This window comes from Molothrus aeneus, chromosome 29 (genome assembly GCF_037042795.1).
Source record: "Molothrus aeneus isolate 106 chromosome 29, BPBGC_Maene_1.0, whole genome shotgun sequence".
Classification (NCBI taxonomy): Eukaryota; Metazoa; Chordata; class Aves; order Passeriformes; family Icteridae; genus Molothrus; species Molothrus aeneus.
In genome coordinates this window covers 3,904,322-3,931,499 of record NC_089674.1, presented here as the reverse complement: position 1 = coordinate 3,931,499, position 27,178 = coordinate 3,904,322, and the positions used below count along the sequence as shown (strand labels likewise).

At 59.0% G+C, this 27,178-nt stretch overlaps 2 protein-coding genes across 5 annotated transcripts; one reads left to right on the top strand and one right to left on the bottom strand.

Annotated features, from left to right (window-relative positions):
• Positions 1-280: 280 nt before the first annotated feature.
• Positions 281-11,968, top strand: LOC136567600 (tumor necrosis factor receptor superfamily member 10B-like). Its single transcript, XM_066567256.1, has 10 exons — positions 281-356; positions 5,377-5,509; positions 6,189-6,317; positions 6,654-6,768; positions 6,853-6,938; positions 7,038-7,133; positions 7,547-7,584; positions 8,699-8,794; positions 9,919-9,991; positions 10,077-11,968. The coding sequence occupies exons 1-10, from the start codon at positions 300-302 to the stop codon at positions 10,352-10,354; spliced, it is 1,101 nt and encodes a 366-aa protein (XP_066423353.1). The 5' UTR covers positions 281-299; the 3' UTR covers positions 10,355-11,968.
• On the bottom strand, positions 11,758-23,788 carry RHOBTB2 (Rho related BTB domain containing 2). Of its 4 annotated transcripts, none has more exons than XM_066567253.1 (10): positions 23,601-23,785; positions 18,713-18,914; positions 18,452-18,555; positions 18,177-18,362; positions 16,398-17,422; positions 15,462-15,580; positions 15,238-15,388; positions 15,065-15,153; positions 14,082-14,187; positions 11,758-14,002 (listed from the first exon to the last, which is right to left on the bottom strand). In XM_066567253.1, the coding sequence occupies exons 1-10, from the start codon at positions 23,630-23,632 to the stop codon at positions 13,764-13,766; spliced, it is 2,253 nt and encodes a 750-aa protein (XP_066423350.1). In that variant the 5' UTR covers positions 23,633-23,785; the 3' UTR covers positions 11,758-13,763. The 4 variants fall into 4 exon arrangements, with proteins under 4 accessions (XP_066423350.1, XP_066423352.1, XP_066423349.1 ...); XM_066567255.1 differs by lacking the exon at positions 23,601-23,785 and adding an exon at positions 22,072-22,188; XM_066567252.1 differs by having other exon boundaries at positions 15,065-15,388; positions 23,601-23,788.
• Positions 23,789-27,178: the final 3,390 nt, after the last annotated feature.

The following is a 27,178-nucleotide window of genomic DNA, read 5'->3' as shown; positions in this document are numbered from 1 at the left end:
TGAACACGCGAAGTTCGCAGACCAGCGCTGGGTGGGACAGCCCCAGGTCAGCCCCTTCGTGCGCCTCGTCCCGCCCAGTCCTATAAAGGCTCAAGCTCGGCACCATTAATTCATTTTCCTCGGCGGCGTGGGGAGAGGCGGTTGTCCCAGAGTGGCGTCCGGACCTTGCCCTCTCCGTGCCCTCTCCGTGCCTGCTCCGTGCCCTCTCCGTGCCCGCTGCGTTCCCTCTCCGTGCCCTCTCCTTTCCCTCTCCGTGCCCTCTCCGTGCCCGCCGTGAGGAGAAGGGCGCTCCGCTCACCATGCGCTGGCCCCGACGGGGCCGGCTCTGGCTGGCCCTGCTGCTGCTGCTGTTCACGGTCAGTGGGGACGGGGCTCGTGGGGCTGTGGGGACCCTCCGGGAGCGCGGCCGGTGGGGGTCCGGACCCCTGTCGGGGCTGCGCGGTGCTGTCGCGACATGCCCAGACTTGCCGCGCTGTCGGGGGGCTCGGAGCGGCGGAGTGGGACGGGGTCCGGGTGGGAAGGGGGCATGGGGGTGTTCGGGGGGCTGCCCTGGTGAGGCTCGGCCGAGCGGCGGGGGCTGTGTGGACGGGGGGTGCCCCTGGATGGAGGTGAGAGGGGTGGGGTTGCCTGCGGAGAGCGGCGAATGGGCCGCGCCTTTACCTGCGATTGCGGGGGAAGGGCTCGTGTGAGTCGGGGAAACTGAGGCACGGAGGGGCTCAGCTGCTCCGGGGGCCGTGGGGGGGGCTGGGCCGCTCACCTGGTCTGGAGGCGGCGGGGAAAACGGGGGCGGTGGGGCTCACCTGGCCCGGGGGATGGAGGGGTGGAAGCCATGGGGCCAGGGGGGTTCGGATGGGCAGGGGAAGAACAGGGGGGTTCGGATGGGCCGGCGAGGACGAGGAGGGTTCGGATGGACAGGCGGAGCAAGAGGGTTCGGATGGACAGGCGGAGCAGGAGGGTTCGGATGGGCCGGCGGACCAGGAGGGTTCGGACGGACAGGCGGACCAGGGGGGTTCAGATGGGTCGGCGAGGACGAGGAGGGTTCGGATGGACCGGCAGACGAGGGGGGTTCGGATGGACAGGCGGACCAGGAGGGTTCGGATAGACAGGCGGACCAGGGGGGTTCGGATGGACAGGCGGACCCGGGGGGTTCGGATGGACAGGCGGACCCGGGGGGTTCGGACGGACAGGCGGAGCAGGGGCTTCACCTGGGCACGGCACAGCGGGTTCGGGGTACCGGGAGGACGCGAGGCTTCGGCCGGGAGTGGGGTGGGGGGAGATGCCAGAGCTTGGACGGGGAATTTTTTCAGTGGGAAAAGCGATCTCAGCGTCCCGGCTCCGAGCACATGGCCCCGGGGGGACTGTGACGGTGATAAAAGGCGGCAAACTGGACCTGACTCTGACTGCCGAGGCAGGGAAGGGGATTTCCACTCCCTTCGCTCCCAAGCCGTGTTTGCCATTCCGCGCTGGCATCTGGTGACAGCGCCTACACCCCTTTGGGATGTTTTAACACAAGGAATGCTCCCGGAGCAGGAATGCAACTTGCCCAAACGATGTCCAAACCCTCAGCACAGGGATTTAGGACACAAAATTCCACCTGGGCATATCATATTTCCCCGTGGATTGGATGTTGTAGAGTTGGAGAATACCTGAACTCTGTTGTCACTTGAAGTCAGGAGGATCCTGAGTTTTATCCCAGAGATCCTGCCCTGACTTGTATGCCAGGGCTGGCCTGTAAGCCACGGCAGTGGAGGAGCACATGGGCGCTGCTCCCAGGCTGGAATTACATCAGCGCTGCCCCAAACAGGTTTTCAGAGAGAGCTTCTCATCCAATTCATTCCCTACATTGCTCAGCAGAGTTTATTTAGACTGGCCTGGTAAAGTCAAGCCTTAAACCCACTGCCTAAGGGCACTCCGGTAAAGGCCTCAGGGATTTTTTTTTATTTTTTTATCCCATTTTTCCTATGAGGGATGGGGAGCTGCTCGGTGGTGATTCACATGGCATGGTCCGATATTGCGTCATGTCCTCTCTCTTGCCTCATGGCTGGACACAGGCCATTTCTGAGGATGGAGCTCACATTCTGCTGGCTTTGCGGGAATTCCAGGGGGAAATCCCACCCTGTGTCCTTGGAGCAGGTGACTCAGGTGCCTGCCTGGCACCGCTTTTATCCCGGTTTTCTTGCTGCCTTCAGAGGCTGTGGGTGTGTTTCATCCTCTTTCATCTCCGCAGTTCAGCCAGGGCTGCAGGGTCCAACTCCTTTTGGGATCACCTCAGGAGAAAAACAAATCGGGGATGGAAGCAGGGGAAGTTCAAAGTTTGATGCTTTCCCGAGCTTTTTCTCCAGACTTGATCCCCCAAAGAGGAAGAGCTGATGAAGGATTCCTGCGCCTCTAATTCTTCTGCCTCCAGGCTTTCTCCAGTTGTTTACTGTGGGTGAAAACTCCTCAAACCCACCGTGCTGGGTTCTCCAACTGATAGTTGGGTCAGGGATGGCAGCAGGGTGCTGTGGGCTGATAACCTTATCGTGCACGTGTTGTGTTCTCTGTAAATGTGAAAAACGCCAATCTCTTGTTTTTGGAATTTTAAAAGTTTAATAGTAATAAAATGGTTATAAAAACAGTAATACAATTAGAGTGATAATAATTTGGACAATTTGAATTAGGACAATATGAGACAATAGAGACAAAGTTATGGACAGTCCAGGTACCTTTTTCTGGGCAGCACGAGCCCGAAAAAGGACCCATGTTAACAAAGGATTAAGCCTTAAAAACAACAGCCTGTTGCTTATTCATACACCCCATACATGATGCATAAATTCCATTCGAACACAGGATTCTTTCTGGTCATCGTCATCTTCTTTCTCTTAATCCTAATGGTGGCGTCTTCTAGGCAGGAAGAAGTTCGTTTCTTCTGATAAGAGGGCAATAAATTCTTTTTCTCTGAAAGATTCAGGTGTCCTGTGGCTGCTATTTTGTCCTTTCTTTAAAAAAAGTCCTTTCTTTAAAAAAAGTATCCTACTATCTTTTCTTTAAAAAGAATTATTTTTTTATTTTAAAAAACTATCTCATAGCACAGTTTCTATTTTAACATTTTTTATAACCTAAAACTATATTGAACACACTACTTAAGAGAATTAACATAGCATTACTTTCTAACACAACACATATCATATTCATTATAATATTTGCGAAAAGCCAATCATAAAATACGCATTTTTCACAGTAAAGAAATGAAATCCTGTGGCTGAGGGGCCCTCCCAAACTGCAGAAAATGCTGTGGTGTCGCTGTGATCACCCTCACAGCATGGCAGAGTTCAGGTGGGGAAGAAATGTGGATTTTTTTTCCCCCATGGAAGGGGGACAAATTGTCCCTTCACTTCCAGGACTTCCAAGACCAGAATGAGTGAAGCTGTTGTGGCTGGAGCTCCTCAAGTGGATAAAAGATTTTACAAACTTGCAGCCGTTCCTAGCTGGAGAAAAGGGGAGCAAAGGCAGATCCAGTAGAGCCAGAAGGTGTTGGAGGGACATGGATTTGATCCCTCTGAGTCAGGGTCAGGATCTGGCCCCGTTCCTGGCCAGGGCTCGGGCGTTCTGTGGCCTGGTCGTGGTGGGTGTTTGTCCTTGCCATGGCCCTGATGCCTTAAGTTTTAGCTTTCATATTTTTCAGATTCTGCGCTGCCTAGGTGTGCAGCTCTGAGCTTCATATTCAGTGTGGTGAGCTCTCTCCACAGAGCAGCTAGACAAAACAATTCCTTTTCTAGCCTGGGGCCAAGGACAACCGATACAAGTTGCAGGCCCAAAAGCATAAACAATGGTGAACTGAGAGAAAAACAGGAAGGATGGGACTTTTTAACGTAAAGATATAATTGGACAATTAACTCCACTATGCTAATGGACCAAAACTTATAAAAGCGAGAGACCTCGTGACTGGCCGTCCATTTTGTGACCATTTTGCTTCATCTTGGGTGCAGCCCTGGCTGGGCTCTTGTGTTGCCCAAGGTGGATCCATTGAGGAGATCCTTTTTATAAATCCCTGCTTTATTTTTCTGTCCAGCCTGTGCTCTAGGCCAGCCTTCCCAAGGCACGGGCCTGGCTGGTGTCACCATCACGCAGCCCCGTGACCTTTCCTGACCTGCTGGAGCCACTTCTGCCTTTTCCTGTGGCGGGAAGCTCCGGAGGAGGAGGGGGCAGGAACCAGTTTGCAAACTCCATTGTTTTGGTGTTCTAGGCAGCTTCTGACTCATGGCAGAGATATTTGCTTTAACTTCACCCTTCGTGTTGGGGAGGGGATGGGAGGGAAGTGTCTCCTGCAGCCCGTGAGGCTGTGACATGTTTGTCCCTGCCGCCCCGGTGAGCTAGGGGCAGCTTTATATCCATGGATATGCAGCTTTTTATCCATGGATATCCATGGAGCAGCTCTGTGCTGGCTCAGAGGCCGATGGGGTTGTCCCCATTGGGGACATTGAGGTGCCCAAAAGCCCCCAAAGCCTAAGGGGACAAACGGCCATTCCTGCTGAGCATCGACCCTGAGGCAGCACAAAAAGGGTGTGGAGAGCTGAGGGAAATGTGACTTTTCTTCCTCACCAGAATAACAGGGAAAACACGAGGCCAGGCTGTCCCTGGGAGCCCAGAGTGACAGCCCAGGGGTTAATGTTGGGATCCGGCGCCGCCTTCCAGCCTTGACATGGGGCTGTTTCCTGCCACAAACCCTTCCTCTTCCCGACTCTTCCCTTCCACTGGGGCTCTTGGTGCACTCAGAAACTGGGGGAGGAAAAGGGTCCTTCTCAGAGACTGGGGAAGAAAAGGATCGTTCTCAGAAATTGGGGAAGAAAAGGGTCGTTCTCAGAAATTGGGGAAGAAAAGGGTCGTTCTCAGAAACTAGGGGAGGAAAAGGGTCGTTCTCAGGAATTGGGAAAGAAAGGGGTCGTTCTCAGAAATTGGGAAGGAAAGGGGTCCTCAGCAATTGGGAGGGAAAAGGGTCCTTCTCAGAGATTGGGGGAGGAAAAGGGTCGTTCTCAGAAATTGGGAAGGAAAGGGGTCGTTCTCAGAAATTGGTGAAGAAAAGGGTCGTTCTCAGAAATTGGGAAGGAAAGGGGTCCTTCTCAGAAATTGGGAAGGAAAGGGGTCGTTAGCGACTCTTTGCCCAGCTGATAACCTGGCAGGCAGAATTCCCCTGCAAACCTCCAGATCTCTTCTTGGTTTTGCCAAGGAAAAACTGGTCCTGTTTTGTGGGGAGTGCCTTTGGCTGAGGTGGCTCTGAGCCATCCCAAAGCTCCTCTCCTGCTTCACTGGGCACAGCAACTCTCACCTTGCTCTTTCTCCCCTTGCCCAATGGATTGGGGTGGTTTTTAACCCGAGGTTTTCTGTACTTTTTAACAGGCAGCCCCTTGGGAAGCCAGTGCTGTCACCCTGAGGAAGAGGGACAGCTTTGATTCCCTGGATCTAGTCTGGAGAGGGGAAGATGATTACTACAGGAAAAGCAATGGTGTCTATTGCAAGAAGTGCCCTGCAGGTGAGCTGGTCTCAGCACTGATCCCACCTCTGCAGCCTCTCCGTGCTCCTGTTCCTGTCCGCGCTCCTCCTGAGGGGCAGCAGGGCTCCAGCTCTGCCCTGCTCCACTATCATGGATCTAAGCACTCATTTTGGGAATATTTTCCTTTTCTTGGCTCATTTGCCTCTGAGCTTCGCTGGTGGTGGAATCACAGAATCCTTCAGGTTGGAAAAGCCCTCCAAGGCCACCAAATCCAACCTGTGCCCACTCCCCACCTTGGCACTGAGTGCCATGTCCAGCCCTTCCTGGGGCACCTCCAGGGCTGGGCACTCCAACCCTCCCTGGGCAGTGCCAAGCCCTGAGCCCCCTTTCCATGGGGAAATTCCTGCAGTGCCCACCCTGAGCCTGCCTGGCCCAGCCTGAGGCCGCTCCCTCTGCTCCTGTCCCTGTTCCCTGGAGCACAGCCCGGCCCCCCCGGCTGTGCCCTCCTGGCAGGAGCTGTGCAGAGCCACAAGGGCCCCCTGAGCCTCCTTTGCTCCAGGCTCAGCCCCTGCCCAGCTCCCTCAGCCCCTCCTGGGGCTCCAGACCCTTCCCAGCTCCCTCAGCCTCTCCTGGGGCTCCAGACCCTTCCCAGCTCCCTCAGCCTCTCCTGGGGCTCCAGCCCCTTCCCTGTGTGTTCAGAGTTTCCCTTTCTCTTCAGGCACCTACCTTACCAAGGAGTGTGAGGAGCAGGGAGGCTCCAGCACGTGTGAGCCCTGTGGACTCGGGGAATACATGGAATATCCCAACGTCTTCCAGTCGTGCCAGGAGTGCTCCAAGTGCAGGGAAGGTACGAGCTGGGGGGAGCAGGGCTGGTGGCTCAGGCTGGGCCCAGCTGAGCTCTCTCAGAGCTCAGTGTCACCTGCAGTGTCCCCAGAGAGTGGCTGGGGCTGCCACATCTGTTAAAGGCCGCATCCCTCATGCAAAGCTTGGGCTGAGACTCCACACAGAGCAGGAGGATGAGGCTCCCAGCAGCACTGGCAGCTGCTGGTGGAGTTTGATCCAGGCACTGCTTTTCCCTTGTGGGGCAGGAAAAGGTGGCACTCAACAGCAGGGAGGAACCTGGTCCTGCCCGGGGCTGGGAGAGGAGGAGCCAGGGTGGAGCTGTGTCCCCTCTGTCCCACAGATCAGGTGGAGCTGAGTCCCTGCCAGCCCCAGAGGAACACGGTGTGTGCCTGCAGGAACGGCACCTTCTGCCCCCCGGAGCACCCCTGTGAGATGTGCCAGAAGTGCAAGCCCAGGTGGGTCTGGGGCCGTGGTGGCTCCTGTGGGGTTTGTGCTGCTGAGCCACAGCTGCTGAGCCCGCCCTGTGTCCCCTCTCCCAGGTGTCCCGAGAGCCAAGTGATGCTGAAACCCTGCACGCCTTACAGTGACCTCCAGTGCGGTCCTAACACGGCCACGTTCCCCTCCCGTGAGTGGAGCAGCTGTTGGAGGGCTGAGGGGTGGGGTGGGAGCTGCTGCTGAGGCTGAAGCAGGAGTAGCTGCTCATACCTTGTTTTATCTGCTTCAGACCTCGTGGGCAGCATCATTGCAGGGATTGTTGTGATAGTTGGGATCACGAGTGGGATTGCTTTCTGCTGCTGCAAACACCACTGCAGCTCCCCAGGTGAGTGCAGAGGACCCCTGGAGCACCCACCTTGGCCAGGGGCTGTACACTGGTGTGGGCTGGGTGGGAAGAGAGACCCCAGGAGCACCCACCTGGTGTGGGCTGGGTGGGAACGGAAACCCCAGGAGCACCCACCTGGTGTGGGCTGGGTGGGAAGAGAAACCCGGGGAACACCCACCTGGGGTGGGCTGGGTGGGAAGAGAAACCCGAGGAACACCCACCTGGGGTGGGCTGGGTGGGAAGAGAGACCTTGGGAGCACCCACCTGGTGTGGGCAGAGGGACCCCGGGAGCACCCACCTGGTGTGGGCAGAGTGGAAACAGAGAGCCCAGGAACACCCACCCGGTGTGGGCAGAGTGGGAAGAGGGTCCTGCCTGGGGGAAGAGGGATCACAGTGCTCTTTCCATCTTCCAGGGGATGGGAGATCCTCGAGCCAGAAGCCCTATGAAATTGTGAGTTCCTGGGATGGCAGGGGGGAATGGCTCTGTTTGTGGGCTGGGGTAATGTCCCCCGTTCCCTCTGCTCCCCACTGCTCCCCACTTGGCCAGCAGCTTCTGGGAAGGCTGGAGGAGCAGGGGATGAGTTTCATCTGGATGGGAAGGCTGGAGAAGCAGGGGATGAGTTTCCTCCGGATGGGAAGGCTGGAGGAGCAGGGGATGAGTTTCATCCAGAAGTTTCTGGAAGGCTGGAGGAGCAGGGGATGAGTTTCATCTGGTTGGAAAGGCTGGAGGAGCAGGGAGATGAGTCTCACCCAGAAATTTCTGGAAGGCTGGAAGAGCAGAGGGATGAGTTTCATCCAGAAGTTTCTGGAAGGCCAGAGGAGCAGGGGATGAGTTTCGTCCAGATGGGAAGGCTGGAGGAGCAGGGGATGAGTTTCATCCGGATGGGAAGGCCAGAGGAGCAGGGGATGAGTTTCATCCGGATGGGAAGGCTGGAGGAGCAGGGGATGAGTCTCTCCCAGAAGTTCCTGGGAAGGCTGGAGGAGCAGGGGATGAGTCTCACCCAGCAGTTTCTGGTAGGCCAGAGGAGCAGGGGATGAGTTTCATCCGGATGGGAAGGCTGGAGGAGCAGGGGATGAGTCTCACCCAGAAGTTCCTGGAAGGCTGGAGGAACTGGGGGATGAGTTTCATCCGGTTGGAAAGGCTGGAGGAGCAGGGGATGAGTCTCACCCAGCAGTTCCTGGAAGGCTGGAGAAGCAGGGGATGAGTTTCATCTGGTTGGAAAGGCTGGAGGAGCAGGGGATGAGTCTCACCCAGCAGTTCCTGGGAAGGCTGGAGGAGCAGGGGACGAGGATCATCCCTGCAGGGCTGTGCTAGAGCTGGGCCAAGCAGAGGAGGCTCTCTGGTGGTGCTCTGGGTGCTTCCAGCCCCCTCCTCAGTGCCATTAACACTTTCCTGGTGGCAGTGCTGGCACATCCAGGGTCCACAATGGAGATCCCAGGGTAGGGGTGGGCTGTGCTCGCCCAGAGCTCCTCCAAGCTCAGGATCCGTGCCCTGGGATCCATGGCAGGTTCCTGCCTTCCCAAACCACCACAGTTTGTGTTTCTCCCTTGCCGCTGAACTCCAGTTTCAGAAGCTGCTGTGGTGCAAGACAGAGAACGTGGAGACAGGTGACAACACCACCAACACACAGACAGAGAGGGACAGGGCAGCAGAGAGACAGGTACGTGAGTGGCACCCCCTGCCCCAGCGTGCCAGGCCAAGATCTGAACATCCTGGGGGGCTTCCAGGGCTGGGCTGCTCAGGGAGATGGTGAAGGCTCTCTTTGTGGGGTCAGGATGGCAAATCTGCTCGTGGCAGTCGAGAGAGTCCTTGGAGGATTTAACGCTGATGCTGAGCAAACACAGCTCTGGTCTCCCCATTTCAGGGGCTGCTGCCATTGCAGGGAGGAAACATGGATGTCCTGGGGCTGGGTGTGATCAGACATGGATGTCCCGGGGCTGATCAGACATGGATGTCCTGGGGCTGGTTGTAATCAGACATGGATGTCCTGGGGCTGATCAGACATGGATGTCCTGGGGCTGGGTGTGATCAGACATGGATGTCCTGGGGCTGGGTGTGATCAGACATGGATGTCCCGGGGCTGATCAGACATGGATGTCCTGGGGCTGATCAGACATGGATGTCCTGGGGCTGGTTGTGATCAGACATGGATGTCCTGGGGCTGATCAGACATGAATGTCCCAGGGCTGATCAGACATGGATGTCCTGGGGCTGGGTGTGATCAGACATGGATGTCCTGGGTGTGATCAGACATGAATGTCCCAGGGCTGATCAGACATGGATGTCCTGGGGCTGATCAGACATGGATGTCCTGGGGCTGGTTGTAATCAGACATGGATGTCCTGGGTGTGATCAGACATGGATGTCCTGGGGCTGATCAGACATGGATGTCCTGGGCATGGGTGTGATCAGACATGGATGTCCTGGGGCTGATCAGACATGGATGTCCTGGGGCTGGGTGTGATCAGACATGGATGTCCTGGGTGTGATCAGACATGGATGTCCCAGGGCTGATCAGACATGGATGTCCTGGGGCTGGTTGTAATCAGACATGGATGTCCCGGGGCTGATCAGACATGGATGTCCCGGGGCTGATCAGACATGGATGTCCTGGGCATGGGTGTGATCAGACATGGATGTCCTGGGCATGGGTAGTGATCTCCTGCCCCAACAGCCCTGGGACAGAGGGAGAGGGTCTCCAATCCCCATTAGTCACACATTGCTGCTGGGGCTTGGTGGGTGCTGTAGGACACTGTCATCGCAGGAGTGACATTGTCGTTGCAGGTGATGCTGCCAAGTCAGAGAGGGAGACCCTGGAGGACTCTGGTTCCAGTACCAGGGACTGATCCCAGTCGAGGTGAGTGCTGGGGCCCGGGGAAATGCTGGGGCTGGGATTGCTGTCCCTGCTGCCCATGCTCTGACCTGTCCCTTTGCCCCTCCAGCGCTGCAGAGCTACTTTTACACCTTTGGGCAGAAGGTGCCCAAAGCCTACTGGAAGAGATTTGGCCGCAGCCTGAACCTGGAGGACAATGACATCACCATGGACGAGTCCCTGGATGAATTTTACAACATGATGTGCAGGTGGCAGAACAAGGAGGGCTCCAAGGCCTCTGTGAACACCCTGCTGGAGACCCTGGTGCGCCTCAGCCTCAGAGGGGTGGCAGAGGCCCTCAGTGAGACGCTGGTCCAGGAGGGACGTTTTCAGTACGAAACGAGCTGAAGGAGCAGGGCACACGCTCTGCACATGTGAAAGACTCAGAACAGTTGGCTTGTAGCTGTTTGTAGCTGTCCTGTGCTCCTCTGCTTTTGAAGCCATCACGAGTTCAGCTGAGCCAGGAGGAGCTGGTCCTCATGTGAAGCACAAGCCTCAGGCTCCTCTCTGCTGGAGTTACAGGTTCGATGTTCTCGTGGAATCCAAGCTGGTTTCTTGATTTCACTGGGTCAACACCAAGAGATTTAAATAATTTCAATCTGCCTTGGACCAGCTATCTTGGAAGAATTGGTACTACCCAGATTTCTTTGGGTGCAGAGAAGGGTTTTTGGCAAACCCTGTGCTTTTGAACTGGATCATCCTTGATTTTCAAAGGATTCCTGGCATCAAGAAATGGCTTCTGCTTCTAGAACATCTCTAAGTAAGCTTCATTCTGCATGCTTGGTGGTTCTGCAAGCTCAGCTGGGGTCTTGGGCTGCTGATGGTGACCTAAATTTTTAGGTTTTGTTTTTGGATTTTGTTTTGTTATGTTTTTATTTTTGTTTTTTGTTTACATGGTTCTGCTTGTTCTTAGGAGCCAGTTTAAAACTGCACTTGGAGGGGACAGAGGGAATGATTGATTTGCACAATGGACACTGGGGTTGCCTGGGGAAAGGGACAATGCAGGGGTCACCCAGCCCAGCCCCCTGCCAGGACCAAGGACATCTTCCTCCCTATGAGGCTGCTCCAAGCCCCGTCCAGCCTGACCTTGAGTGATTGCCAGGATGGGGCAGCTTATCTGGGCAGCCTTTACTCACTCTTATTTTGAAGAGCTTTTTTGTATAATCTAATATAATGTGAATTTCATTTGGTTTAAAGCTAGTCCCATGTCCTGGCACTCCAGGCCCTTGTCCAGCTCTCCTGGAGCCCTTTTAGGTACTGGAAGGGGCTTGAAGGTGTCCCAGAGCCTTCTCTTCTCCAGGCTGGACAATCCCAGCTCTTCCAGCCTGGCTCCAGAGGGGTTCCAGCCCTTGGACCAGCTCCGTGGCCTCCTCTGGATTTGCTCCAGGACTTCCACATCCTTGTGGAGGCCCCAGAGCTGCAGGTGGGGTCTCCCCAGAGCTGAGAAGAAGGGGAAAATCCAGGTTAGCCCCATGGCCGTGGGGTGGCTCTGCTGTCCCTCAGCGTGGAGGGGTGAATGCACAGAGTGTGTGTGTGACTGTGATACCTCCTGCCCATCCCAGGGCAATTTCTCAAGCACTGCACCTCACACAAAGCTCAGGGACAACCTAGCTGGGAAAACAGCTGGGAAAACTACTGCTTTACTTGAGCTGCCACCCCAGTCCAACCCAGTACATTACATGTATGGTGGGAGGGTGCTGAGCACCCTCCCTGCTGCTCCCATTCCCCCACCCTCCAATAAGACAAGCAGAACTTTTGTACGTATTTATTTAGTAATTGTAAACTTTACATATATTAACTTAAAAGCTTTATAAAAATATTGTTTTTGTTATGCATGGTTGTGTGTTTTATACAGAGCTCTGGCCCAGCCAGTCTACTTCTCCAGTTTTTTACATTTCTGTTTATGAAGGGTTAATTTAAAAAAAAAAAAAATTTTCCTGATTTTCTCGTCTGGTTTGATTTGTTTTCCCCCCAGAACTCTGGTGAGGGGTCTCAATGGCCACCAAGGTCCAGGGTCCCAGTGGACACCAGTTGCTCCACGTGGCACTGAGGACTCAGCCCATGGAATTAATGCTCAGCCACCCCACCAGGAATGGTCCCCACCAGTCCCCAAGGGTCCTTTGTGCCAGGGAAAGCCCTCAGCAGCCATCCTGGCCTCTCTTTACCCCAGACCAGAGCCCCATGCCAGAGCAGGGAGTGCCACCGTCCCTGTGCCATCGAGGGGCTCCGGCTCCACCAGCCAGGGCTCTGTGTGTTGCAGTAGCTGTGTTGCAAATCCATGCAGTGCTTAGTGACAAAAGGGCTCTGCTCAGCCCCCCAAAACGCCCCTGCAGCTGCTCCCTAGGAGCGTGGGGCTGGGGTGAAAAGCAGGAGCTGCTGTTGAGCTGCCCGGAGGGTTCGTGCCCAGGGGCCCCTCCTGGGCATTGCCCTGTGCCCCCTGAGCATGCAGGCCTGGGCACACGCAGGCTTCAGTGCCAGGGCTCGGGTCCTGGCCTGGGCAAGGCAAACAGGACTCAGAAGCAGCGGTGAGTGCCCAGGTTGTGTGAAAAGGAGAGGAAGTCGTGGTCCTACCTGCTCACTGGGGCTGCCGAGGGACACAACACCGAGGGTGAGGAGCCACCTGGCTCCTGCAGCGAGGCTGAGGGCGGCCATGCACAGGGGGAGGCTCCAAGGTGCTGCAGGGGCCAGAGGAGCAGTGTGGGGTGGGAGCCACCAGGAGCATCCCTGGGTGCTCCTCCAGCAGCAGCCTCTGCAGGGATGGGCTCCAAGGAGCTTTCCCCATCCCAGCTGGGGAGGGTGAGGAGGTTCGGGTGCCTCCTGCCCTGCCTGGCAGCCCTGCAGGGACACAGTGGGACAGGCAGAGTCAGTCCGATGGAAAAGCCACCTGGTGTTGTAGCAGGGGTGGGTCCTGCCAGGCCTGGCTGTCCCTGCCCGTCCCAGGAGCGCTGGAAGAGGGGGATGGCATCACCCCAGCCTGGCACAGGGATGTGCCTGTCCAGCTGCTCCTCCCACACACACAGGGACCACGCCGGGCTTTTAAAATACCATTTATTACAATGGAGCCTTCCAGGCTAAAATCCCTAGCCCAGGGCTCAGGGTTGGTTTCTGGTGTGGCAGACTGAGGGACTGGGTTTGGGTTTGGGGCTTTTTTTTGCTTTAAGTTTCTGTCTAAACAAAACTGAAGAGTTAAGAACAGGGAGGAGAGGACTCTGGTCCTCTCCATGCCCTGAATTAGGACAAACCCCACTTGTAGGGGAAATCCTGCAGTGCCTGGAGGCATTTGGGGGCCAGGGTCCCCTGCCCTGTGCCTGACCCTGCTGCGAGTCCAAGGGGGTGGCAGGACCCCCACGGTGGCTCCAGGTGGTGAGATGCCATCAGACACCCAAACCACATCCCAGAGCTTCTGGTTCCAAATCCCAAGTGGAAGCTGGATGTGTTTCTTCTTCTTCTTCATCTTCTTCTTCCTCATGCTGATGATGTTCCGAAAAACAAAACCAATTTCCAACGAAAATTCCACACGAAATGAAACCACAGCACAGCCCTGGTGCTCCTGTAAACGCGAGTTCCTCCTGCTGCTCGGGCTCTGCCGGTCCCGCCGCGGGGGGAGCAGGGCTGAGCCCCTCCCCAGCGGCCGCCCCTCTGCTCTGCTGCGGGGCCGCTGCCGCTGCTCCGCCGCTGGGGCAGGGCATCCCACCCTTCCTCCTCCTCCTCCTCCTCCTCCTCCTCCCCGTCTCCTCCCAGGGCAAGGACGGGGCTTTCAAACCACAGCCGAGGAGGAGGAGGAGGAGGAGGAAGAGGAGGCTGTGGCTGCCGACGATGAAGGAGAGGAAGAAGGGGAGGAGGAGGCGTTCCAGAAGAGCCAGCGCCTCTTGGGCTGCCGTTTGAGGTGGAGGTAGTCTTCCTTCTCCCGCTCCTTCTTCGCCCGCTGGTAGTGATCCTCCTCCTTCAGGTACCACACCGGCGGCCAGCGGTGCTTCTCGAAGTACTCCTGGTTCTCTGCGGGCACACGGGGGCGTGAGGGCGGTGCCGGGACCGCAGGGACCCCCCCTGTCACCTCCCCCTGGCTGCCACTCACCTCCCGACATGGCCTTCATGTCGCGGGGGAACTTGCGGCAGACGTTGTTGTAGTTGGTGCAGATGTGGTGCAGGCACCAGTCGGCGAGCTGGTAGGCGCAGTGGAACTGGGGAGGGACGGGACACCAGCTCAGGGCCACCGGGAACGGCCAGCACCAGGGCTTCACCTCATTGCTCCATGGACATCCAAGGCCAGACCTGGCTGTCCAGCTCCTGGAGCTGCCAGACCCCTCTGTGTCACCTCCTGCCCTGCCAGACCCCTCTGTGTCACCTGGAGCACCTCTTGCCCTGTCAAACCCCTCTCTGTGTCACCTCCTGCTCTTCCAGACCCCTCTGTGTGTCACCTTGAGCACCCCCAGCCCTGCCAGACCCCTCTGTGTGTCACTCCTTGCCCTGCCAGACCCCTCTCTGTGTCACCTCCTGCCCTGCCAGACCCCTCTGTGTCACCTGGAGCACCTCTTGCCCTGCCAGACCCCTCTGTGTCACCTGGAGCACCTCTTGCCCTGTCAAACCCCTCTGTGTGTCACCTCCTGCCCTGCCAGACCCCTCTGTGTGCCACCTGGAGCACCTCCAGCCCTGCCAGACCCCTCTGTGTGTCACTTCTTGCCCTGCCAGACCCCTCTGTGTGTCACCTCCTGCCCTGCCAGACCCCTCTGTGTGCCACCTGGAGCACCTCTTACCCTGCCAGACCCTTCTCTGTGCCACCTCCTGCTCTTCCAGACCCCTCTCTGTATCACCCCCAGCCCTGCCAGACCCCTCTGTGTCACCTGGAGCACCTCTCACCCTGTTAGACCCCTCTCTGTGTCACCCCAAGCCCTGCCAGACCCCTCTGTGTGTCACCTCCTGCCCTGCCAGACCCCTCTGTGTCACCTGGAGCACCCCCAGCCCTGTTAGACCCCTCTCTGTGTCACCCCCAGCCCTGCCAGACCCCTCTGTGTGTCACCTGGAGCACCCCCAGCCCTGCAGCACCGGCTCCTGTCCTACCTGAGCCAGCTCCAGGAACACGAGCACGTCCCCATCGATGTCCACCATCATCTGCGCCGCCTCCATCAGCCCGGTGACCGTGTACTGCTCTGCACAGGGGGGGACACACAGGCTCAGGGGTGGCTGGGACGGGGTGACAGCCACCCTGCCGTGCTGCAGCCACCCAGACTCACCTGTGAGAGCCACCAGGTGCGGCAGGCAGAGGCGGTTGGCGAGGATGATGAGCTTCATGTCGTCCAGGTCGGGGCTGGAGCTGAACTGCCCCGTGTACAGGTACTCCAGCACCGCCCGCATGCAGCTCTTGCTGGTGTGAGGGAGTGCCACCTGCCAGACGCACACATTGTCACCTCCTGGCCGTGTCCCCAGCCCTGCCACCCTCCCAGCGGGCTCTCCTCACCTCGTTGGTGGAGCTCTCCACGAAGGGGCCGCCGAACATCGCGGCCATCCAGTCGCAGCTGGAGATGAGCAGGGGCTTGTGGGCACTGATAGCACCATCATCCAGCACGAAGGTGACATCTGGGGACAAGCACAGGGGCGCTGCTGGGACCTGGGGCTCAGCCACAAAACACCTCACCCCAAGGAAAGCAGAGGGAAGGGGACAAATCCTGTATTTTTCCCTAAAATATCGCTCATTTTTATCCAGCATTCCCTGCCAGCCCAGAGGAGCTCAGGGGAGAGCCTCAGCAGTGCTCTGCCTGTTCCAAGGGTGTTCCCAGGTCACCCCACAGCACATTTGCCACATTTGCTAGGAAGGAAATGTCACACCTAAATTTGGGTCCTTGGAGAGCTGGGAAGGAGGCTGGGGATCTCCTGCCTCGCTCTCTGCAGCTTCTCCCAGGGGTGTGCAAGGGCCAGCACACATCTGTCCCTGACAGGGACAGCCTGACCATATTAGGATCCATCTCCATGAAACAAATCCAGCCAGAGGGCGGCTGGGACATTCACGTCCCCCTGGGATGTCACCTCGTGCTGGTGGCTCGTGGCGCTCGCTGGAAAGCTGGGGAAATCGTACTAAGGGCACTTGCCCCTCATAAATCAGGATGACCCTGTGAAATCCGGGCCGGGAGAGGAGGAAGTCGCCTTTGCAGCTCTTCCATAAATAAACAGAGCTGCTGGACCAACTGGGGAGCAGGAAACCCTGGGGAAGGGCTTCACACTCACTTTCTCAGGGAAAAAAAAAGGCGATAAAAATCCCCACACAGCAAAGTGTGACCAAAAACCCTGGGGGAGGCACAGCCACCCCCTCACACATGGAGCAAAGCCAGGAGCTCTGAGCCCCCACCCGCCCTGTGAGCCCCCAAAAAGGACCAGGCTGCTGCTCCTGGGGCCATACCCGAGAAAGTCCCCTTGGCCAGGCATTCCTTCACCCGGTTGGTCCTCCGGACGTGGAAGGCTTTGGTGATCTCCTGGTTCATGAACGCCTCGTTGTTGAGGATGTTGGCCACCATCATGCGCAGGTCGAACACCTCCAGCAGCTCGGCGATGTGAGCGATGTGCATCAGGTCCCGCTCGTTCTCGTCCAGCTCGCCCGTGTACAGGTACTTCAGCACGGCCCGGAAAGGCCCCGGCTGGATGGACGCGTCCATCTTCACCACCACCATCAGCTTGGACTTGTAGGTCAGCGGGTCCTCGGCCATCTCCTCCTGGATGCTGGTGAAGGCCCTGCTCCACGAGGAGAGGTTCCGGCCGCGCCGCAGCCCGCGCTCGCCGTTCTCGTAGCGGTCGCCCCGCAGGATCCCGTCACTGGTGGAGGCTCTAAGGCACGGTTTGCGCTGGCCGGGTCCGGCCTCCTCGGCGCTCTCGCAGATGTCGAAGCTGGCGGCCCTGAGGAGGAAATCCCGCCCGTGGTGCCTCTCCTCCTGGTGCAGCATCCGCTCGGCGGCCGCCGTGACGGCCGCCCCGAAGCCGTGCCCCGCGCTGCTCTGCTGGTCCTCCTCGCTCAGGTCCATGAGGAACAGGTCGTAAAACTTGGAGGAGGAGGTGGAGAGGTAGATCTTGTGTGCGTAGATTTTGATCTTCTCTTGCAGCACCAGGATGACGTCCGCGCACAGGGGGTCCTCCAGGAGGTGGGCCGGACGCTCCTCGTTGTTGGAAGGGGGGTCCGGGACGATGATGATGGGAGGAGGGGGCTTGGGGGGCAGGAAGGGGGCTTGGAGCAGGGGCCGCTGCACGTTGCGCAGGTGGGACTTCCAGAACTGCAGGTGGCGGCGGGAGATGAGGGCGGCACGGATGGCATTGTCAAAGACGTCCTTGACACCAAACTGGGCCACCACGCTCGTCTCGTAATAAGGGATCCCCAGCTCCTTGGCCACCTCCCTGCCCTTCTCCGGGGGAAGGATCTCGTTAGGTTTAATTGGCCTGAAATAGACAGGAGATAATTAATGAAGAGTGTTGGGGAAGATGAAACAGGAAAGCCTTATCAATGTGATTGTCTGGCAAAAGATTTTGAGAATATGGGAACTATAAGCGAGATTGAAATGAAAGCAAGCTTTGAGATCCCTCAGTTACTGAACAACTGGAAAACAATGGTGTGGCCGGCTGAAGGTGATCCCCTTTTGATGGAACAACACCCTCTGCCTGCAGACAGCTCCAAGGGTCAGAGCAGACCCTGCCAGCTTGGCAGAAGGGGCCCAAAGAGGAGTTTTTAGGGTTTAAAATGGAACACAGGATGGTAATGTAGTGATTCTTATAGGCTGAATGTAAATGCTGTAGGATTTGTATCTTGTACTGGATTGGTTGGTGAGAATCAGAATATTCAACACAGAACATTTATTGTATTGGAATGGGAACCTCGCTCTCTTACCCTTTTATGCTCTTACCCTTTTTCCTTTCTTACCTTTTTACTCCTTTACTCTCTTACCCCTTTTACTCTCTCACCCTCTCATCCTCTCTCCCCCTCTCTTCTCTCAGTCCTGCTCTGAGCTGTGCCTGGCAGCTTCCAGCAGGGCCCTGCCCCCAGGCCCTTTGCAATAAACCCCAAATTCCCCACCTGGCTGCAGAGATATCTCATGTACATCCATCCCAACCATCCTACCCCCCGATGCTCTGACAGAAGAGAGCTCTTGAGATAAGGAGGGCAGGCAGGGAGGTCTCTGGGGCACGCGGGTCCCACCTGGCCAGGGGTCGGCGTGCCCGGTTGACGGCCTCCAGGTCGGCGTAGCGCAGGTCGAGCTGGCAGCCCACCAGGATGACGGGGGCGCGGGGGCAGAAGTGTTTGATCTCCGGGTACCACATGGTCTTCACATGGTGCAGGGAGTTGGGGTTGGCGATGGAGAAGCACAAAACCACAACGTCGGACCTGTGAGGGGACAAGGCAGGGGTCAAGGTCCGGTTTGGGGACTCCCTCCCTCCCTGCCCAGGGTAGCGCCGGGCTCTGCCTGTCCCTACCTGCCGTAGGCAAAGCGCCTGTCCTTGTGGTGGTCACCAAAGGTGTCCCAGAGGCGCAAGGACACGCTGACATCATCTACCACATCCCGGGAGCGCTCCAGCACCTGGGGGAACAGAAACCATCCAGCTCTGCTCAGTCCCTGCGCCTCACAAGGACAACAGCAGGGCTGCCCCCACCGCGGGCAGTCAGCCACAGTCCCACCTCCTTGGGATCCCCACAGGGCCTCCATGAGCCCCCCCAGCCTCCTGGGCAGCCCTCACCTCCTGGCAGACGCGGTACTGGTCGATGGCCCACACCGTGGGCACGTGGGTGGCGAGGAGCTGGTACTGGGTCAAGGTGGCGTTGCAGGCACGGGCACAGATGAGCCGGGTCTTGCCCACCGCGTTGTCCCCGACCACGACGCACTTGATGGTTTCTACGTTTGGCCTCTCATAATCCATGTCAGAATCCATTAATTGGGACCTGCGGGGGGAACGAGGGCTCGGCAAACACAGCCAGGACCAGCCAGGGGCTGTCTCCAGGGCAGCACAGGGGCACAAGCAGGAGGATGCTGACACTCCCTGGCAGCTCGGGGAAGCTCTGCAGCAGCTGCCCAGCCCTTCCCAGCTCGCTGTGCCCGCCAGTCCCCTTTAAAATTTCATGTTCTGGTGGCAGTGTGGCTGCTGTGCCACGTCAGACACATGGCCTGCGTTGGATTGCGCCCTCCTCCCTCCCAGCTCTCAGGCTCATGCCTGTTCATGTGAGATGAGGCTTTTTTTTTTCCTCTCCCTTCCTCCTCTTCCTTTTCTCCATCTCCAGCATTTGCAAGAGAAGCTTCCAGAGCCGCCTGACTGAGTGCACACACAGGCACTGCCTGGCTCTGCTGTCTGGCAGGGGACGCTGACCTGGCCCCCTTTTCCCATCCCATTCCCAAGGGGACATTTGCTCTCAGCTAAGAGCAGCAAGAAGAAACTCCTTAGGTTTCCCAGAGGCTCAGAAGCCACAGGGATTGGGAGAGCTCCCAGGAGCCCTCCTGAGAGAGATGTCGGTGCTGTGGGTGCTGCAAAGCTGATGAGCAGCACCCAGGTGTGCCCAGGTGTGTCACCCATTCCCTGCTCAAAGCCAGAGCCTAAATCAGCCAGAATTAACTCATCACAGCATGAACCCGAGGGTTTATGTGGTTTCCAGGGGGAAAAGCACTGAGGGATTGAGGGATAGCAAAAAGGACTAATTATGTCATTTCCAGGGGGAAAAGCACTGAGGGATTGAGGGATAGCAAAAAGGACAAAAAAACCCACATCCCAATTTCTCTGAACTTCCCAATGGCAAAGATCTCTTCCCCCTTGGGATAGCAAGAAGGACAAAAACCCCCAGATCCCAATTTCTCTGAACTTCCCAAGGCCAGGGATCTCTTCCCCCTCTTGCTCCCTCCTGGCAGCGGCCTCCTGAGCTGCTATAATAAACCACCAGCGCAGTGAGCGAAAATACCCGGTAACGATGGCAACCGAGCCCTGCACGTGGGACCACAGCTCCCCAAACCGGCAGCCTGGCAAGGACTTCCCAATGTTAGCGCCTCCCTCCGTGCACAGCCTCCCTGGGCACACCTGGGACCCGAGGGCAGCTGGAGGCAAAGGCAGGTGGCACAAATCCAGGTCACTTCGGGTGCCAGCGCTTCCACACCGGGCTGGTCCCGAGGCAAAACTTCTCTGAGTGGTTGTCACCGCATTCCACGCCCCCTCCTCCTTTGGGATGCAGGGAATTCATCCCGAAGGGCATTGCAAACCAGGAGCAGCAGCAGGGCAGGTGGGCTCCTTCCCCATTAGCCCCTCAAAATCCATTTCCGTCCCCCTCTGCTGCCACCCCCTGTCCCCTGCTCCTCCCAGGGATCAGCTGGGCTCTGTAGGACCGGGAGATCTCCGGGATTGGGGGCTGTGAGTGCTCGGCGAGCTTTGCTGAGGTTATTTTTAGGCCCAGCCGTGCTCCCGAGTCAGCCGAGCTGGTTGGGATGGAGGGGGAAGGCACAGGAATGACAACCGCAGCTGGCACTTGGGATGTTTGTCCCTCGTGGGGAGCTCAGCCCACCCCCAGCCCAGCCAGCTCGGAAAGTCTGGTGCCTCATGGGAATTAAGGGCTAAATCCTTGTGGGATCAGTGCCTGCCGTGAGGAGGGGAAGAGGGGGACAGCAGCAGGGATAAAAAGGGGATCTCAATAAAGCAGAACCTCATTGGGGAGCTCTGCTGGCCCCACAGTGGGGGGGTCACAGCCCCTCACCCACACCATCCCAGGAGGGGCTGAACCTTCTCAAGCCCCCTCCTCGCCTTCCCCACCATCACTTTTCTCCTGAGAACAGCTCCAAAATCCACCGCAGAGTAAAAATAACCCCAGATGCCGAGAGGTTGGAGTTCCCCCCAAAGGAAAAGCTCTTCCCAGAGGAGCAGGGCTGGAGCCAGCAGCCCCCCACCCAAACCACGGGCACCCAGTTCACACCCACACCCCCCAAGGAGAACCCCAAAATTGCTCCTTCCAGGCTCCCAGCCAGCGGTTGCCAAGGCAACTGCACCATCACCCCGGGAGCTGTCGCTTAGCAACTCCCAGGCTCCAAATCCTCCATCCCGCACCTCGCCAGGGGAGGAGAACCCCCAAACCGGGGCGAAACCGCCCCGAAACGGCGGCGATGCCCAAAAATAACGGGGCGCCCGGGGCAGCCGCGGGGTGCGGGAGGAGCGGGGCCCGGCGGCCCCGCGGAAGCAGCCGGGGCTGTGGAGGCCGCGGCGGGAGGCGGTGCGGGAGGAACGGGGCCCCGAGCGGGGCTGCAGCACGGCCGGGGCCTGGGGATGCGGCGGGCACCGGGGTCGGGGGCGCCGCAAAGGGCACGGGGAGCACCGGGAGAGGGTGCGGGAGTTTGGGGAGGGAGCGGGGAGCAGCCGGATTGGGGGCGCGGGGAATTGCGAGGGGTCTCGGGGGTGCTCGGAGCGTCTGCGGGGCATCGCAGAGGGGTCGGGGAACACCGGGAGCGGGTGCGGGCATCGCAAAGGGGCTCGGGAGGATCCGGAGCGGGTGCGGGCATCGCAAGGGGTCTCGGGGGTGTTCCGAGCACCCGAACCGGGGCTGTGGGGCATTGGAAAAGGGACAAGAAGCACAGGGAGAGGGTGCGGGGTATGGCGAGGAGGTCGGGGAGGACCCAGGCCAGGCGTGCGGGGCATCACGAGAAGGTTGGGGGTGCTCGCAGCACCCAGACCGGGGATGCGGGACATGGCAAGGAGACTGGGGAGGACCTAGGCCGGGGATGTGGGGCACCGCAAGGAGGCTCGGGAGAGCTCGGAGCGCCCGATCGGGGCTGCGGGGCACCGCGAGGAGCTTGGGGGTGCTCGGAGCACCTGGATCGGGGGTGCGGGGCATCGCGAGGCGGACGGGAAGCACTGGGAGGGGGTACGGGACACGGCGAGGGGACTGGAGAGCACCGGGAGCCGGCGTGGATGGCACGGCGAGAGGAACCCGAGCCACCCGGATCGGGGTGCGGGTGGGCCGGAGGGGCCGGGCCCTCGCCGTGCCCCGTCCGGGAGCCGGGCCGGGCCGGGCAGGATGCGCGGAGGCGGAGCGGGGCGCGGAGCGGAAGCGCGGGGGGTGCCCCGGTACTCACACCAACACAGACGAAGCGGCGGCTCCCAGGGGCCGGGGCCGGGCTCGCCCCTCCGGACATGGCCACGGCGCGGCTGGCGCGGCTCGGCTGGGCACGGCTGCGCGGCTCAGGGCCGGGCCCGCGGGGGCCCATGGCGGCGCCTCGGCCGCCCCGATCTCCGCATCCGCGGCCCGCTGCGCTGCGCGGAGCCCTGCGCGGATCGCGGCCCTGCGCGCACCGCCCTGCGCGCTGCAGTCGCGCCCGCCCCGCCTTTCATTCACAAAAAACAAGCGGCCCCGGCCGGGCCCCGCCCCGAGCCCCCCCCGCGGCCGCGCATTGGCTCGGAGAGACACGGGGGGGGTCCCGGGGGGGGTACGGGCCCGTCCTGCCGCGCATGGGGACCCTCGGCACGGCCCTTGCAGGAGGCTCCGTTGTGGCCCCCACTCCTGCCCTGGGATCCCCATCCTGCCCCTAAGTCCTGCCCCTGCTTTGTCACCTCCCCCTAAATCCGCCTTGAGACCCCGTAATGTCCTCTCACCCTCCCTTGCAGGGGGCTCCGTCAATTCTGCCTCGGACCCCCCCGTGTCCATCGTGTCCCTAATTCTCCCTCTCAGGGGACTCCTCTGTGCCCCCCAATCCTGCCTTCCATGCAACCCCATCCTGCCCCTAAACCTCCCTCTCAGGGGGCTCTGTTGTGGCCCCAGTTCTGCCTTGGGACCCCCATCCTGGCCCTAAAATCCTCCCATCCTGGCCCCCAATCCTGCACTCCAGGGATCCCTATGCCCCCTCTGCATGAGACCCCCACCCTGCCCTCCATCCTCTGTGACATCCATAGGGGGGGATGACACTCCCACCCCCGCTATATCTCACCTCCATCTTTCTTCTGCATACGATCCCCCTCCCCTCGTGCCCCCCAATCCTGATCTGGGGTAGGGGTGCACCCTCTCCTGCATCCCTCTGAGACCTTTCCCTGTCCCCAAATTTCGGGAGGTGCCAGCTGCCAGCTGGGCCATGTGTGGTGCTGGGGGTGGAGGAGACCCCTCACAAGCCCCACAGCCCCCCCGGAGCACCCCCAAACCCTCGCAGGGCTTCTCGCAGGGAGGGGAGGGCGAAGCTGCTCCATCCCTCCGTGCCCTTCGAGCACAGGCCACACGCTGCAGTCCTGCCTTTTTCCCCTTCTCCACGGGGTTTATTGCAGCCCCTCCTCACCCCCAGGGCATCTCCCCGAAATCTGAACCCTCGGGGCACCAAAAAACCTCCGAGTCATCTTTGCAGCGCGGCTGCCGGGAAGGCGGCGGGCACCGCTCTGACCCCGCATATCCGCATCATGTGATCCTCGCCATCCCTGGCCGAGCCTTGCAGCCGCCTCTCCCTGCCCATCCCCGCCGCCGAGCCGCGCTAGGCTCGGCCCCCTGCCTGCCCTGCTCCCTGCGCTCGGATCAGGCCCCGGCACTGATGCGGCGCCGCAGCGAACGGCGCAGAGCGCAGCGCTCGCCTGGCCCGGCCCGGCCCGGCCCGGCACGGCCCCCCCAGCCCGGCGCCAGCCTCACCGAACTCGCAGCACGGGGATCTGTCTCTCCATAGCAGAAGGAGATGGAGCCGCTAATGTGGGGAGGGGAAAGCCCTTTTTGGGTTTGGAGGCGGCAGAGGCAGCTCCCGGGATTGCTGTGGAATCGCTGCCCCGGGAGCTGCGAGCAGCCGAGCCGCAGAGCCTGGAGCTTTCTGCTTCTTGGAGTGGGTCACGGGGAAGGAACACGTAAAGCTTGTTTGCCAGCCGCATGATTTGGCTTATTTGCTCTCTTGTAGCAGGTGCTTAATTGTGGAAGAAAGGGTTCCCGGCAGCTTTCTGGGCAGCCAAATTCCCGCCTGCCCCTCTCGCAGCCAGGCAAAACAAAAGCACGATTGTCACCCGCAGGCGGAACGCTCCGGCTGCGGAGCTCGCACGGGCCTCCCTCCCGGCAGAAAAGGTTACCGAGGCACCGAGGAGGGCACGGGCCGGGGAAAGGGGTCGGGAGCAGCTGTGGAAAGCGTGGGTGCTGCTCACAGCCCCTCTCCTCCCAGGGAGGAGGACAAGTCTCAGCTGACTGTTCCCCAGCGAGCCCGTGCTGTGGCGTGGCATGGCATGGAATGGCACAGTGTGGCACAGCACAGCTGCCCATGGCATGGCACAGCTGCCCAGTGCCATCCCCCTCCCGCAGTGATCCCCACCAGGGCTGTGGTTAAAAGACCTTTGCTTCCCGCTCCCATCTCTCCAATTTAAGCCCCTTGAACCCGTCCCCAAGGAATTCCATCAGTCCAGCTCCATGATCCTGACTCCACGGCCAAGGCTGAGCCCTGGGGGTCACACCAAACCTCCTTTTTACCCCACAGCATCCTCCCTCCTCCTCCTCCTCCCCAGCCAGGAATGAAGACGCCCTCAGGATATCCAAGATATGAGTGGACATTGCTCCAGCCCCAGTAAAATTTATGACGCTCCAGTTTAAAGCCAGGGGCATTTCCACCCCTCCTAGGTGGGGAATGCCAGGACCCTGCCCAGCCTGGCTGGGGACAGGATTCAGCAATCCAAACCCAAACCCAATTTTCCTTATGCTCCTTGGATGCTCTGCAACCGCTGCAGCTTTCCTGGCTCTGCCCCCCATCCTGCCCCCCAAATCCAGCATCATTCACCTTGCAAGGGGCTGAAAGGCTGGCACAGACCAAGGCAATGCATCCCTCACTGGGCAAAGCGGATTTAGGACAGGGGGACACCCCAAAAACCCCGGACCACACATTCCCAAAGCCCCCAGCACCAGGACCTCGCCTTTGCCTTTTCTCTGCTGTTTCCACCTCATCCACGGGGAACGGAGGCGTTGCTGTGGCGTGGGTGGGATGGGAGCAAAGAGCAAAGTCCCCGGAGAAAGTGACCGGAGGAGAAGTGCCAGGAGCAGGGGCGGGAGGAGGCAGCAGCAGATACTTACAGGCTGTGAGCCATGGCTGTCATCTTCCCAGCAGGGCTGCCCTTCCCTGGGCTTTCCATCGCTTTCTCTTGGCAGGCTCTGCAAGGAGAGGGCACAGGGATCTGTGGGACCACCCCAAACACAGACTCACGTCCTAAAGCCACCCCCTCCCCACTCGGTGTCACCTCCCCACCCTGGAGACAGAAAGGTTTTGGGAAGGCGAGGTCTGGGCTGGCCAAGCAGCGTCCTGGTGTGGGGACAGAGCTGTCCCTCGTCTCCCCATTGTCCCCATGTCTTGGTGCCAGCTCTGCCCTCCTCCTGCCACCCTACAAATCAGCCAGAACATGGAACATACACAGACCTGTCCCCTGCTCTGGAGGTTCCACAGGGACAACCTTCCCTCAGCCCCAGCGGGGCTCTCCCAGCTCCCACCCCCTGTCCAGGCACCTCACCCTTGGCCTAAGAGCCTTCCCTGTGGATCTCAGCTCCCTGGGCAGTGCCTGGCTCCTGGGGTGGCCAGCAGGCCACCGAGTCCCCTGGCATGGTGGCTTTGGCCAAGGCTCTGGAGCGAGGCAGGGCAAGGGGCTGTCCCTCCTTCCCCGTCACTGCATCCTGCACACGTCAGGAGCAGAGTCCAGCCGGGGATTTGCTCCTGGCAAAGCCAGCAGAGTGCTGGCTCCTGGCAGGGAGTGGGCTCCAGGCACCCACCACGGTGCTGGATCCATCCATGGATTCACCAGGAGGAGCAGCAAGGGTCACCCCTCTGTTTTGCTTCTCTAAAATCCCAAATGCTGCAGTTTTGCTGCCTGGATGAGGCTACAAGGAGCCTCCTTGCTCAGGACAGCTGCTCCAAGCACCCCATGGGCCCCCCAGGCCCATCAGCAGCCAGGGAGGGAGGGGCAGCTCCAAAAAAATGGCATTTACAGGGTAAATTTACAGTATCCAACTGGAGCCAAGAGAAATCTTCAACCAGAACTTTGCAAAGATGGCAGAACCCAACCTTGGTGGGGGAACAGTGGGGACAAAAGGACACATTGGGATGTGCCACCACACTGGTGGGGAGCAGAGCCTGGGAAACAGCTGATACCAGAAGGAAGGGTCTAAAACAAGCAAAAAAGAACATTTTTGCACCTTCCATCCCTGCCCTGCCAAAGCAGCAGGGGCTGTCTGAGAGCCAGGAGTTTGGGGGGCTCTGGAAATTCCCTGCATGCAGGAATTCTCTGCCCCAGCTGGATCCCATCTCCCAGCCCTGGAATCAGCCACCTGACACGGCCAGGGTGACAGCTCTCCCTGCCATCCATAGGGCTGCAGAGCTCCAGGGAGGCATCACTCAGCTTATAAATATTTAAACCCAGAAGGAGCCGTGTACTCCTGTAAAACGCAACTCCTTGCACAAGCCCAGATCCCTTCACCCCAGCGCTGAGCTAATCAACATTTGGGGCTCTCCAGACGGATCTTTTGCAGCTAAAAACCAGGTCAGGGCGAAACTCAAGGTCTTGCTCCATCCGTGCAGGATTTCTGCACCCTCCAGCTGGGATATGCTGCATTTACCACCCCAGGGGTGCAGAAAGAGCTGCTGGGGTGGAATCACAGCCGAGGTTGCGCTTCCAGCTGTTCGTTCCCGACACTCCAGGCAGGTTTTGGGGGGCACAGCCGGCCCCACGCTCTGGGAGAGGCTGCAGCTGCAGCCTGGAGCACTGACAGGCTGCTCCAGGCAGGATTCACAGTTTCATACAGCATTAAGAGCTGCTGACGCCTCGTGAAAAAACTGTGAAAAGCTTCTATTTTGGGGAAAGTTCCTCTTATAACGGTGCATCCTGTGGCTTCTCTGTTTCCCTTTTTCTCCTGGTTTCTCTTGCTACGGAGAGCAGAGCAGAAAATAGGAGGATAATGTTGCCAACCAGCCTGGGCTCTTCGTCAGAAAAGGAAAATAACCCTCCAGGCCACCCCCAGCCAAGGAATTCATTCTCATGCCACACCTGGGTGGGGACCTGGGGCAAGAAGGGAGAAAATGGGACCCTCCTGGGACTTGTTTTTGGGCACAGAGTGTGACAAGGCTTGGTGGGGGTTGGATATTTCCTGATGAGGGGAAAATGCTGGTTTTGCTTGGTTTAGACCTTTCCCTCTGGTGTCAGATCTTTCCTGGACTCTCCTCCCCAGTCTGCTCCCAGCCAGTGTGGTGGCACCCATCT